This window comes from Impatiens glandulifera, chromosome 2 (assembly GCF_907164915.1).
Source record: "Impatiens glandulifera chromosome 2, dImpGla2.1, whole genome shotgun sequence".
In the NCBI taxonomy this organism is placed as follows: Eukaryota; Viridiplantae; Streptophyta; class Magnoliopsida; order Ericales; family Balsaminaceae; genus Impatiens; species Impatiens glandulifera.
The window spans coordinates 58,748,821-58,764,690 of NC_061863.1; the positions used below are offsets into that span (position 1 = coordinate 58,748,821).

A 15,870-nucleotide genomic window follows, 5' to 3' on the forward strand; every position below is an offset into this window, starting at 1 on the left:
TTATATATATTAATACTTTAAGTTTTTTTTATTAAAAATAATTATTAACTCTTTACAATTAATTATTATTTTTTCTCACTCTATATTATAGAAACTAACCCCAATCTGAACACGCTTAACAAAAAAAAAAAAAATACTTTCACATTAAGGCCGAACAAAGAGTTGGTAATCTCTTTTAATAAACTAATACTATTAAATTAGGTGGGAAAATGATGTGACTGATATTAATTATTTTGTCTCTATGTTTTAAATTGGTTTATCTACATTGATTTACTTCATTTTAACAACTTTTGTTAATATAAATTATTGGTTTTCTATGCTTGATTTTTGGATATTTCTTAATTTAGTATCAGCAATTTAAACACATAAACTTATGTCCTTATGATCGTGACTTGGAGTCACTTACTTGGACTTTTTTCAAAACGGTTACATTTACATAGTTATTTGACACATTAAGCAACTTTTTTATCAAACCCTTCTTAGACTCTTAGTCATATGAACCAATTTTATATATATATAGTAAACTTGTAGTTCTGGACTTAGAATTTGCTGATTTATTTTTGAAATATATATAAAAGAATGTAGATGAATAAATGAATTATTTTATATACAAATTTAAATATATTTTTTTAATGAGATTATAGTTTCATTAAACAAATGAATTGGTCATTATAGTTGTTGTTTTGGATTGTATCCAACTAAAACCACGTCCATTATTTTGAAAAAAAGAAAAAAATCAATCAATTTTAGGATTAGATCAACTATTTAATTAATTTAACTAATCTCAATTCCAAATAATAATAAATTTTATTCTATACTTGTCCACCCTCATAATCCACACATTAAATATTGCATAACAATAGTTTAGGACAATGTTATCCGATTAATTATTTGGATATCAAAATTTAAGTATTATATATTATGAAGTAATATTAAAGTTATGGAAATGAAATTTTCATATAAGTTTGAGTCCCATCTTAAAATTTAGGTCAGGCTTGATATTTTCGGACTATAAATAGTACGTACTGTCTCTTCGTCCTCTACAGTCTTCTTCTTCCAAGTCCGATGGAAATCACAGAAAAATCTGAATCGCTTCCGTTGAGGACTCGAATCTCTCTCGCCGTAATCTCAATCCTCACTGATACATCTTGCCGGCGAGATGGAACTGTCAACCGCCGCATTATAAACTTCTTTAAATACATATCTCCTGCTAATAAGAATTCCGTCAATGGCGTATCCACCTTTGATGTTGTTGTTGATCCTGCACGCAAACTCTGGTATCGCGTCTTCGTTCCTACGTCTCCGGCGGCTGAATCTTCCGTTTCCATTCCGGTTATCGTATTTTTTCACGGCGGAGGATTCGCTTTCTTAAGCGCAGATTCGAAGCCATACGACGCAGTTTGCCGCCGGTTCGCGAGGAAGATCGGCGCCGTAGTCGTCTCTGTTGATTATCGTCTGACGCCGGAACATAAATATCCGGCACAGTACGACGACGGATTTGACGTTCTGAGATTCCTTGACGAAGAGAATCAATTCAACTGCCTACCTAAGAATGTAGATCTGTCTCGTTGCTTTCTTGCCGGTGATAGCGCAGGCGCTAACCTTGCTCACCACGTGGCGTTAAGATTCAGCAAAACAAACTTTCAACGGCTTAAGGCATGCTTTCTTTCTTTCTCTCTTATTATCTCTCCACAGTCCACACACAAAATGTATGTTGATTATACACACGAATAGTGTGATTGATTCACTCTTGTAACTGCTCATTGAATCAATTTAGATCTAGATCTGTGATACTGTGAATAAATTCACATTCAGGTGATAGGATTGGTGGCGATACAACCGTTTTTCGGTGGAGAAGAGAGAACAGATTCAGAATTGAGATTATCTCTGATTGTTACAACTAAGAGAGCAGATTTCTTATGGAAAGCCTTCTTGCCGGAAGAGGAGGCGGTTACGGGAGGAGGAAGGGACCACGAAGTGATAAACGTGAGTGGTCCACGGGCGGTGGACCTATCAAGTGTCGATAGGTTCCCGCCGGTGCTGGTGGTTATCGGCGGACGTGATCCTTTACAGGATTGGCAGCGGCGGTATTATGATTGGCTGAAGAAGAACGGGAAAGAGGTAGAGCTTTTGGAGTATCCAACTATGATTCACGCATTCTATGTGTTTCCAGAATTGACGGAATCGGGGCAGTTAATTGATCAGGTTAAAGATTTCGTAAACCGACGGTCTGGTTCGGTCGCCATTAAAGACGATTGAGCTTTTGGAGATAGTAATAGTGAATACTGATTGGTATGGATCGTAATTATAATATTGATATGACTCGTTTGGAGAAGAAGAAGTTGATAGGTGCAATTTTATATTTTTAAATATTAAATATAATTTTCTAATACATTACAAAATATCTTACCTAATTTATTTATTATTATTTTTGTTAGTTTACCTAATCTAAATTCATCGATCATAGAATTACTTATATATTTACAAGATTTGTTTTTCTTTAAAATGGAAGGAAATTAATGTTTTTTCATTACGTTATCTTTTTTTCCTTTACAACTATTCTTCCCTTTTATTTGTGGTAATAATGATATAAGTTTTTTATTTTCGGATTTAAGAGATCCCTTGAAATACATTTAAAACGCTCCTTTTAATACTATCTTTCAACAATATCACATGTAGACTAGATTCAATGGTTTTTATCTTTTAACATTTAATTTTTTCAAATAAGTCACTAGTTATAAATATTGAAAATTTTGTAGAGAAGATTTCTATATATAACAATAGTTTAGAAAACATTAAACAAAATTCTGAATTTGATATTTATCTCATTTTTTATTAGTAAATAATTATCTGATTTTAAGTTAAACTTGGGTGGTTCTCTTATATATGGATATATATTAAATGTAGAGTATTTGTCCCTGTAATTTCCTTTTTCATTTATATATATTAAAAACAAAAAAAAACAATTAATTTCATGTCTTCTGTTCTCTATCCTCATATAGATATGTTATTAAGTATTTAACTTTTTTAATAACTTTAATTAATCTGTATATTTTTCATAAATTATATTATGTATAATTATATAACATATGGTTGTCAAGTAAAAAATTAAAATTAAAATATATAATTTTAGAGGGAATTGTCTTAAAATGGTTTTAAAAAATACATCTCTTAGGGTAATAAATTTTGTTAGTTCAGAAGAAGTTAATGGATACAATTTTCTATTATTTAAATATAAAATATAATTCTTCCAATGAATGACATGGGATTGGTATAGAAATATATGTTTGGATTTTTTTAATATTTTAACTAATATTATTTTCTTACCTTCTTTAAACTCACCATAGAACTCATTATTTATAAGATTTGTTTCCATAAATGGAAAGAAATTAATTAATATTTTTTTCTTCAGTTTAATAATTATTTGATTTATTTCCACCTTTAACATTATTAGTCATTTTATTATTCTATTAATAATATTTATAAGAATAATTTATAATTTTAAAATATAAATACAAAATTATAATAATTAATACTTTTTAATTTTCTATTATTTAAGACTTAATTTCATTATACATCACATTGTGATATATTTTAATAGTTACTATATATTTTTATTTTAATAATTAATATTATTATTTTTAAAAAAGTAATTATAATATTTAAAAATTATAATTTAAAAATATTGGAACATAAAATAATAATAAAATGTTTAAATTAAAATAAATTAAAATCATATTTAATAAAAGATATAATTATTATTTATTTAATAGTACATAAAAATAAATAAATATTAGGTACTTTATCTAGAAAAATATAAAATTCGTGGAAAGTTGAAGTAAAAAAATACATTTTGCAACTATGGATAGAAATAAATTTTGTCTTGATCAATAAACACATTAAACTTGTATTTAGTACATACTCTACTTGTTTGATATTTTATTTAATCCCCATTCATCAAATAAAATTAAATCTTCCCTTTTTCCTATAAAAAAAACTGACTACTTTATAATTGAGAATCAGAATTATGAAAATAAGAGAATAAATTATGAGTTTCATGCCATAATTTAAATAATTGATTAAAATTGTTAGAACCATAAATCATATCTACAGCGTTCTCAAAAAAAAAAAAATCATATTTACAGAAAAATTCAATAAAAAAAAATTAAATGTTACAAACACTCGCAACAAAATAGAACAGTAGAGTCCAATTTAAATAAATAAATATACATTGTTCTATTCTTGAACACATTAAAGTATTAAACTAATCAAAATTCAAAATTAATTTTTTCTTAATTCATAATCTTACAGTTATTCTCATTCTCACAGTGAGGTGGTAGACAATGACAAACTCCTTATCCTCAAAGAAAGAAAATATGCTTTTATTATTTTTGTGACCTTTTAATCTTTAATGTTATGTAACTCGAATTTGTTTATAATATATTGACTTTACAAAATTATTGAATATCTCATCAAACCATAGCAGAGTTAAAACAACATCAAAGAAGATAGGAGCATAAAAAATTATATCAATTTGTTGATGTGTTATGATTTTTATAATTATAATTTATTTTTTCAATCATCTTAAATATCCTAAGGAAGTTACTATGCTCATCATGTCCATATAAACTACTAAGAGCTCAATCCCTCCCCGGATTTTAAATAACCCATTTACCTACCAATCAAGAATATTATAGATTATATTTTTGTATAAAAAAAAATTGTATATTGTAATATTTGTTTCATTTAATTTATTTAGAGATTTCATTTAAATCAAATACCAAACAAACGAACCTCTTAGTTCTTTAGAATTTGGGCCTAACTTTTGATGAATTACAAATTGTCTATGATGGGAAGAGATCTAGGGCCCATTCATGAATGTGATCTACGAGAAAGCTTTAAGGGTGTGTTTGACAAGAGGAATTGGAATTTGCATTGAAATTCTAATTTCAATTCCATTTCTATGAGAATTAGCATTGAATTACAATTCAATTCCTATGTTTGAAAAAATTATAGAATTGTAATTAAATTCCAATTCCTATGTTTGGGAAGATGATAGAATTGTAATTCAATTCCAATTCCTATGTTTGTAAAATAAAATATCGGTTAAAAATTGTTAACTTCTTAAATATGTTTTCACGTTTTTGATACGTTTAATACGTTTTTGACATATTTAACACGTTTTTGACATGTTTAACACGTTTTTGATATGTTTAACACATTTTTAACATGTTTAACACGTTTTTGACATTTTAACACGTTCAACACGTTCAACACGTTTTTTACATGTTTAACACGTTTAAACTCGTTTTTGACATGTTTAACACGTTTTCACACTTAAAACACATGTTCACACGTTGAACATGTTTTTTCACGTTTTTGATATGTTTAACACGTTTTTGACATTTTTAATCGTTTAACATGTTTTTCACACGTTTTGACAAGTTCAACACATTTTCACGTTTTTGGTATGTTTAACATGTTTAACACGTTTTTCACACGTTTTACACATTTTTGACACATTTTCCACGTTTTGACACGTTCAAAACGTTTTTTACGTATAACACGTTTTTCACGTTTTTGACACATTTAACATATTTTTGACATTTTAAATATGTTTAACATGTTTAACACGTTTTCACACGTTTAATATGTTTTCATATTTTTGGCACGTTAAACACGTTTTTGGCATGTTTAACAAGTTTTTCACACGTTTTACACATTTTTACACGTTTAACACGTTTTTCACGTTTTTTACGTTTAACACGTTTTTCACGTTTTTGACATATTTAACACGTTTTTGACATTTTTAATATGTTTCATATGTTTAACACGTTTTTCACACGTTAATATGTTTTTCACGTTTTTGACACGTTAAACACGTTTTTGACATATTTACCACGTTTTTCACATGTTTTACACATTTTTGACATATTTACCACGTTTTTCACATGTTTTACACATTTTTGACACGTTTAACACATTTTCATGTTTTGGCATGTTTAACACGTTTTTCACATTTTTGGCACATTTAACACGTTTTTGACATTTTTAATACGTTTAACATGTTTAACACGTTTTTCACACGTTTAATATATTTTTCACGTTTTTGGCACGTTAAACACGTTTTTGACATGTTTAACACAATTTTCTACGTTTTACACATTTTTGACATGTTTTAACACGTTTTTCACGTTTATCACGTTTAACACGTCTTTCACGTTTTTGGCACATTTGACACGTTTTTGACCTTTTTAATACATCTAACATGTTTTTCATACGTTTTGATATGATTAACAAGTTTTTCACGTTTTTGGCACGTTTAACACGTTTTTAACAAGTTTAACATGTTCAACATGTTTTTCACACGTTTAACACGTTTTACACATTTTGGCACGTTTAACACGTTTTTGGTATGTTTAACACATTTTGACAAGTCTAACACATTTTTGGCACGTTTAACACGTTTAATACATTTTTGGCATGTTTAACACATTTTTGGCACATTTAACACATTTTAAACATGTCACAGTGTGTTAAACGGGCCAAAACATATTAAACATGTCAAAATGTGGTAGATGTGCCAAATTTATCAAACGTGTTAAACGTGCCAAAGATCTGTTAAACATACCAAAACGTGTTAAACGTGCTCAAACGTGAAAAACATGTTTAACGTGCCAAAAACATGATAAACGTGTTTAATGTGTTAAAAATGTGTTAAACGTGTCAAAAACGTAAAAACGTGTTAAACATATCAAAAACGTAAAAACGTGTTAAACGTATCAAAAATGTGTTAAACGTGTCAAACAAGTGAAAAACTTGTTAAACGTGTCATAACGTGAAAAACGTGTTAAACGTGTCAAAAACATGTTACATTTGTTAAAAATGTGTCAAACATGTCAAAAATAAAAAAACATGTAAAACGTGAGAACAACGTGTTTAATGTGTTAAAAATGTTTTAAACGTGTTAAATACATGAAAATGTGTAAAAAAAATGTGTCAAAACGTGTTAAACGTACCAAAAACATGTTAAATGTGCCAAAAATATGATAAACGTGTTTAATGTGTTAAAAACGTGTTAAATGTGTCAAAAACATGTTAAACGTGTAAAATATGTGAAAAACTTGTTAAACGTGCAAAAACATGCAAAATGTGTCAAAATGTGAAAAACGTGTTAAACGTGTCAAAACGTGTTAAAAACGTGAAAATCGTGTTAAACGTGTCAAAAACGTGTCAAAACGTGTTAAACGTGTCAAAAACGTGTTAAAAACGTGAAAATCGTGTTAAACGTGTTAAGGACGTGAAAAACGTGTTAAACGTGTTAAAACGTAAAAATCATGTCAAACGTGTTAAAAACGTGAAAAATGTGTTAAACGTGTCAAAAACGTGAAAAACGTGTTAAATATGTCAAAAACGTGTTAAACGTGCCAAAAATGTATTAAACGTGCCAAAAACATGAAATAATGTTAAACGTGTTAAAAATGTGTTAAACACGTTTTCACACGTTTAATATGTTTTTCACGTTTTTGGCACGTTAAACACATTTTTGGCATGTTTAACACGTTTTTTCACATTTTTCACATCTAACACGTTTTTCACGTTTTTGGCATATTAAACATGTTTTTGACATTTTTAATACGTTTAATATGTTTTTCACGTTTTTGGCACGTTAAACAAGTTTTTGACATGTTTACCACGTTTTTCATACGTTTTACACATTTTTGACATGTTTAACACGTTTTTCACGTTTTGGCACGTTTTTCACGTTTAACACGTTTTTCACATTTTGGCACATTTAACACGTTTTTGATATTTTTAATACGTTTAACATGTTTAACACGGTTAATATGTTTTTAACGTTTTTGGCACGTTAAACACGTTTTTGACATGTTTAACACATTTTCACACATTTTTGACACATTTTAACACATTTTTCACGTTTTAGCACGTTTTTCACGTTTAACATGGTTTTCACGTTTTTGACACATTTAACACATTTTTGACTTTTTTAATACATTTAACATGTTTTTCACACGTTTTGATATGATTAACACGTTTTTCACGTTTTTGACACGTTTAACACGTTTTTGACATGTATAACATGTTTAACATATTTTTCACACGTTTAACACGTTCAACACGTTTTTAGCACGTTTTACACATTTTAGCATGTTTAACATGTTTTTAACATGTTTAACACGTTTTTGGTATGCTTAACACATTTTGACAAGTTTAACACATTTTTGGCACGTTTAATACGTTTTATACGTTTTTGGCATGTTTAACACATTTTTGGCATATTTAACACGTTTTAAACATGTCACATGTGTGTTAAACAGGCCAAAACATATTAAACATGTCAAAATGTGGTAAATGTGCCAATATTTATCAAACGTGTTAAACATGTTTAACGTGCCAAAACATGATAAACTTGTTTAATGTGTTAATCGTGTCAAAAACGTAAAAACGTGTTAAACATATCAAAAATGTGTAAAACGTGTCAAAAACGTAAAAACGTGTTAAACGTATCAAAAATGTGTTAAACGTATCAAAAATGTGTTAAACGTGCCAAACAAGTGAAAAACTTGTTAAACGTGTCATAAAGTGAAAAACGTGTTAAACGTGTCAAAAAAGTGTTATATTTGTTAAAAATGTGTCAAACATGTCAAAAATATAAAAATATGTAAAACGTGAGAACAACGTGTTAAACGTATTTAATGAGTTAAAAATGTTTTAAACGTGTTAAAAACATGAAAACGCGTCAAAAATGTGTTAAACGTGCCAAAAACATGTTAAACGTCCCAAAAATATGATAAACGTGTTTAATGTGTTAAAAACGTGTTAAATGTGTCAAAAACGTGAAAACGTGTTAAACATGTCAAAAACATGTTAAACACGTCAAATATATGAAAAACTTATTAAACATGCCAAAACGTGCAAAATGTGTCAAAATGTGAAAACTGTGTTAAACGTGTGAAAAACGTGTTAAACGTGTAAAAAACGTGTTAAACGTGTGAAAAACGTGTTAAACGTGTTAAACGTGTCAAAACGTGAAAATCGTGTTAAACGTGTCAAAAACGTGTCAAAACGTGTTAAACGTGTCAAAATGTGTTAAAAACGTGAAAATCGTGTTAAATGTGTCAAAAACGTGTTAAGGACGTGAAAATCGTGTTAAACGTGTCAAAAACGTGTTAAGGACGTGAAAAATGTGTTAAACGTGTCAAAAACGTGTTAAAAACGTGAAAATCGTGTTAAACGTGTCAAAAACGTGTCAAAACGTGTTAAACGCGTCAAAATGTGTTAAAAACGTGAAAATCGTGTTAAACGTGTCAAAAACGTGTTAAGGACGTGAAAAATGTGTTAAACGTGTCAAAAACGTGTTAAAAACGTGAAAATCGTGTTAAACGTGTTAAAAACGTAAAAATCGTGTTGAACGTGTCAATAACGTGTTAAACGTGTTAAACGTGTTAAACGTGTCAAAAACGTGTTAAACGTGTCAAGGACATGAAAAACTTGTTAAATGTGTCAAAAACGTGTTAAACGTTCCAAAAACGTATTAAACGTGCCAAAATCATGAAATAATGTTAAACGTGTTAAAAAGTGTTAAACGTGTTTAAAACGTGTTATAAATGTGTTAAAACGTTTTAAACGTGTTTAATGTGTGAAAAACGTGTTAAAATGTCAAAAACATGAAAAACGTGTTAATTTGGAATTTCAATTCCGACTTAAAAAGACTGGAATTAACTATCAAATTAAACTCTATTAATTTTATTGAAATTTGAATTCCAATTTCAATTCTTAATATTAAAGTGTCTAACCAACATAAGAATTAGAATTGGAATTGAATCCAATTCTAATGTCAATTTCAGTGTTATTAAACACCTCTAAGAGTTTTATTGATATTTTCTTTTATATATATATATATATATATATTCATTACAATTGAAGTCATGTTTTTATTCCAAAAAAAAAGTCATGCCTATATATACCAATAAAATAAAATAAAAAAATGATTGAAGAAGGATATTTGATACATAAAGTTTGAGACAGAATCGATTTACTGAAAAAAACAATTTTTTTCCCAATTCCGCCTCTCAAATTCTCAACCTATCATTCATCTCAAATAAACTATATCCTTACAAAAATAACAAACATCGACTGCAATATTAAATTAGTTTCTAAATATTAAAATGAAACTTTAAGTTATAGGGATGATTTGTATCTTTCACCAAAACTCAAGGGGAAATTTGACGAAATGACCTTACAAACCGGGTTATTTGACCTGGTGGAAATTTATAATTTTTTTTGTGCTCGTAGTGCTCTATTTTTTTTTATACGATTTTGCTCTTGTCGCGAAACGCTAAGTCACTTAGCGTTTCGCGAAGTGGATTAGGGGTTTGTATAAATACCCAAATAATTTCATTTCCCTAAATTTTTTTCTCTCTCTTCTCCAATTCTCTCCTTCACTCACGGTGACCGGCGACGACGGCGGCCGGCGGCGACGACGTCTCCGTTTCCTCCAATATCCATACAAATCTATACCGATCAGAGCTCTTCTAACCTAACTAATTCATTTATGTTTATCTATTGCCGATTTCTAACCCTAAATCTATTTTGCATGCAGGTTTCTTATACTAGGGTTTATGTGAGCTCTCCGATTCTAACTATTTGAAGGTCGTCGAGGTAGATCTTCATTCTAACAGTTATGTTCTTGTTTACATTTTCTTCATTTCAAAAACCTTTTCATATTTCCTTTATGTCCATCATTTTCTCCGTTTTGTTGATTCTTATTTCTTATATGGTTCATATTGGTTCATGTTTGAGCATTTCGTTAGGTTATTATTTGTTATTCGTTCATATTTGCAGAAAATCTCTGTCTGATAAGAGCGTATGTGTTTCCGTTTCAGATCTGCTTACCGTTTCGCTACGGACTTACCGTTTCGCTACGGACTTACCGTTTCGCTACGGACTTACCGTTTCGCTACGGACTTACCGTTTCGCTACGGACTTACCGTTTCGCTAAGTAGTACCTCGCGATTCGCTAAGTATCAAGATTTTTTGTTATTTATAGTTAATCATGAACTTCATTTGACAAGGTATTTACATCACTTCATGGTTATGAAGAGAACCTGTGTTAACAAAACAAACCTTCTAATTTTACATTGGAAACATTTAGATTCTTCAGAAAATGCCTTTGAAGAATCTATCATTGACCTCCAGATAAGCAAAGATTGGCTGACTTTGATTTCGTTAGTCGTTAAGCTAAAGAAATAAATTTCAAACAATTTTCTCTTATCTGGAGTTCAACGATCACTTCTTCAAAGACTTTTTCTGAAGAATCTAAATGTTTCCATGTAAAATTATAGGGTTTGTTTTGCTAACACATGTTCTTTTCAAAACCATGACTTTGTTGTTGATACCTTGTCAAACGAGATAGATTACCTATGAAACCAATAAAAAATTTTGTACTTGACGATTCGTTAAGTACTACGAGCTCCAGCTAGGAGAATGGTTTGAATGAACAGAATTGGTTAAACAAATTCCTTGAACAGAATGAACACGTGAGCTAGATATTAATACCTTGAACAGAAGTCATAAGAAACCAAATTCCGACTACGGGCAGCAGCCATTGCATGCGTACAAGGAAGACCCGAAACTTCGAATACTCTACAAGTGCAGTTCATGTCTTTCAAATTGACTTTGAAATGGGACTGATTGTCATGCACATAAAACTCGAATCGGTTAAGCGATTGGACTGTATAGAATCTGGCCTTCTCGAATCCCTCACGTAACACCTTCTCATAATTTGGAGATAAAACTTCTTCGTGATTAGACGCTCTTTCTCTTCTATCGTTAAACCATTGTTGTATTGTGAATCTTAAATACTCAGCCATTTCTGAAATGGGATACTTTTTGGCTTCCCTGCTCTGACTATTGAAACTCTCAGCATAATTGCTTGTCAGTTGATTGTATCGCTTACCGGGAAAAAATGCTTTACTCCATCTTTGGAACCCAATTTCTTCCAAATAGGCAGCAATCCTGTGATCTTTAACCTTAATCTTCTCAAACCACCGATTAAATTCGTGGACAGTGTACGCCCTTAAAGCCGAATCAAACTCCGCATGACACTTATCACTTTTGAATTTGGCCACAATATTCGTCTTTATGTGATATGTGCACGCACCGTGGTCTGCTTCTGGGAAAACAGTAGACAAGGCATTAGCGATGCTTGGGTGTCTGTCGGATACGAAGACGAGATCATCAACTAATCCAATTGCGTCTCTCAGTTTTTGCATGAAATAAGTCCAGGAGTTATTATTCTCTGAATCAACAACGCCGAATGCGACAGGATATAGTTGCTCATTCGCATCCAATGCAATAGCCACCAATAATTGACCACCCACCTTGTGCTTAAGAAAACTAGCATCAACACATAATACAGGACGGCAAAAGGATTTGAAACCCCTAATTGAGAGGCCTAGGGACATGAACATATACTTGAAGTGACCGAGCTCGTCTGTCTGTATGTCGGTTATGGTACCAGGATTACACTTCTCCAACATGTAAAGGTATGATGGAAGTATTCCATAAGAATCCTCTACCGTTCCTCGCACCGCTATTAAAGCATTTTCCCTTGCCCTCCATGCCTTATTATAAGTCAAAAATATCCCATACGTTGTCTGCATGTCTTCAATTATTTTCTTAGGCAAGTGGTTATGATGATGGTCCATGTACTTTCTCTTCACGCACTGCCCAATAACCCATGCTGGTGTTTGCATTTTTTTCTTGGGCCTCGACAAAGTTGAGCATGAGTGTTGATGCTCAAATGTCCGGATCTCAAACATCTCAGAAAACTTACCTTTCACAGCCCGCAAGCTCCACTTGCATGTCTCATCCAAACATTTGAGTTCCCAAAGATTTTTTCTTGACTTCTCCACTTTGAATTCAAAATGATTGGCCATCGCATATTTATATAGAGCAAGTTGAAGTTCTTTTTTATTTTCAAACAACGAACCGACTTCCAATACGGTTTCACTAGTTAATGCCATCGCAAATGTGGGGTCTGGCGGTGATGTGTCTGTCGGGTCTGTCGATGGTGTACCCATTGAAGATCGTCTTGCACTAGATGGTGTACCCATTGATGATCTTCTTGCACTTGTTGGTGTACCATTTGATGCCTTTCTTGCACTAGTTGGTGTACCCAATGATGATCTTCTTGCACTTGGTTGTATAGGTATTGATGCTTTTTCACCACTATTAACATGCAAGTCCTGAGTAAGTGGGATGTGAGGCAAAGAGGTTTCTCCGGCTTCATTTTGACTTTCAACAAAGAATTCCAAGGGTACAATAGGTGGAACAAATTTCTGAGTAAGTTGTGGTGGTAGTATACTTTCTTGAGTTGGGTATGTAAGTAGTGGTATCTTTTCTTTAGTAAACGCTGACTTCTCCACTACAGATACACACAATGGTGACACTGTTCGACCCAAAATCAAGCGTGATAGATATGTGTTCAAATCCCCATCATTATCAATAAAAACAGGTTTTGGATTTCTGATATTCGGAATATCATACTTCACTTGGAGCACTAAATCGTATGCTGATATCTGGAGATTAAGTCTATCGTAGAGTATATCAAGTAATTCAGCATAACGAGTACTTTGGGGTAGATCAAATGTTTTGATTGAAGATGCATCAAAATACAGTATTCCATCAGCATCAAGTTTCCACTCTCCATTATAGAAAACGAAAACTTCAGCTGCAATATAAAAACATGATTTGATTTAGAGACGAATAATTAATACTTCGCGAATCGCTATGAACTTAGCGAAACGGGAAGGCCTTCGCGAATCGTAAGGCACTTAGCGAAACGAGAAGTCCTTCGCGAATCGCTGGGCACTTAGCGAAACGGGAAGTAAACCCTAATCAATCTCAGAAACCGAACATCAATAAAACATGCTTCAAATAGACGTACCTATTGGAACAGTGTTCGTGCACGTCGTCGAGCTCATAGTGGATTTCGAACGAACTTCGCCGCCGAGATCTCCGACGAGATCGCCGCCGCCGCCGCCGCCGCCGGAGTTTAGAGAGAAGGAGGAGAAGAGCGGGAAGAGAGAGAAGGAGAAGAAAAGAAATGAAAAAAAAGTACGGAGGTTATATTAAATAGTAAGGACAATCTGGACATTTCACATATCGTCACTTCGCGAAACGCTAAGTGACTTAGCGTTTCGCGACAAAGGCAAAATCGTCCAAAAAAAATAAAATCACCACGAACGCAATTAAATTATCAATTTTCCACCAGATCAAATAACCCAGTTTGTAAGGTCATTTCGTCAAATTTCTCAACTCAAGGCTATCTGTTTTCAACTATTTTCTCGAATATTTATAAATGATTTGACGAATCAGAAACTCAGAATATTGATACGTACAGTTCAGTAAAGTGGACAGACAAAAAGTTTATTATATGGAGAACATTAATCATAACTATTTTAAAACTCTCTTGAACTTGTTCGATGTTTAAAATAAAGTAAAAAAAATAAGTTATTTAAATTTAAATTTGTTGAATTATTATAAAATCATTTTGTATTTTAAGATTTATAAAAATAAAGTAAATATATTTTGTTATATTAAATGATTAAATATATTTATAAATTATATATATATATATATATATATATTAATAAAAACAGATCAAACGAAACCTTAATCACGCAAAGAGAAATAATATTTTTAATTGAATTGAACAACATGTCTATACGGAAATTGTTTTTATTAGGTACTAAAATATATTAACCTTCTCTACAAATTGAAGTTATTCAAAACTATTATATTTATTTAAAGGCACGAAAAATCGTTACACAACTTAATTACATTGTAGTTCCAAGTGAATTAAATCTTTTCAAAAGCAAACGGATCTCTAAGACCATGTATTTAGAGATGATATATATGACTTGGCTTGGCTAAGAGATTGAGAAAAAATGGAAGAAGATGGGACGGTGAAGGGAAATTTGATCAAATAACCTCAAAGATGAGGTTATTTGATCCGATGGTAATTTGTTAATTTTATTGCGCTCGTGGTGATTTTATTTTTTTTGAACGATTTTGCTCTTGTCGCGAAACGCTAAGTGACTTAGCGTTTCGCTAAGTGGATTAGGTTTAGTATAAATACTCTAATTTTTCATTTCTTTCATTTTCTTTCTCTCTCTTCTTTTGTTCTCTCTTTCACGGCGGCGGCGACGGAGGCGACGGTGCTTATGCAGATACAGATTTACGTTCTTATTTACCTAATCTTTATTTCACCCTAACCTAAATCGATTTTTTTTTATTATACGATCTTCATTTTTTCAAACCCTAACCTTAAACCTATTGTTATATAAAATAACTTGTTCTTATTTGGTTCATATTGGTTTATATTTGGTATTTGATTCATATTGGTTCATATTTGTGGTTCATATTGGTTCATATACGTCGATGATAATATTTGCAGATAATCTCGGATCATATGGGTTCCGTTTCAGGAAAGTTTCTCCAAGAACTTACCGTCTTGCTAAGTGCTTACCGTTTCGCTAAGGACTTTTCGTTTCGCTAAGGACTTTTCGTTTGGTGAATTGTGATACACTATTTGATATTCAATTATGTTAAAACTACATACATAAACATGAGTTGTCTTAGCTCAGTTGGTAGAGTGTGTTTCTTTTAAATATGTGGTCGTGGGTTCGATTCCCACAGACGGTGTTTTTATGTTTGTTTTTTTTACTTTTGCATAAATGAAATCGTATTGAAAGAAATGAAACAAAAGCAAATTAAACATTCATTAACAAATATCTAAAAAAGTAGTTCACTTTTTACATATTATTATTTTCTTAATTAGAA

The 15,870-nt window shown here is 31.1% G+C and overlaps 1 protein-coding gene across 1 annotated transcript; it reads left to right on the forward strand.

Annotated features, from left to right (window-relative positions):
* Positions 1 to 1,055: 1,055 nt before the first annotated feature.
* Positions 1,056 to 2,450, forward strand: LOC124926692 (probable carboxylesterase 18). The gene is made up of 2 exons (XM_047466970.1): positions 1,056 to 1,656; positions 1,816 to 2,450. The coding sequence occupies exons 1-2, from the start codon at positions 1,066 to 1,068 to the stop codon at positions 2,257 to 2,259; spliced, it is 1,035 nt and encodes a 344-aa protein (XP_047322926.1). The 5' UTR covers positions 1,056 to 1,065; the 3' UTR covers positions 2,260 to 2,450.
* Positions 2,451 to 15,870: the final 13,420 nt, after the last annotated feature.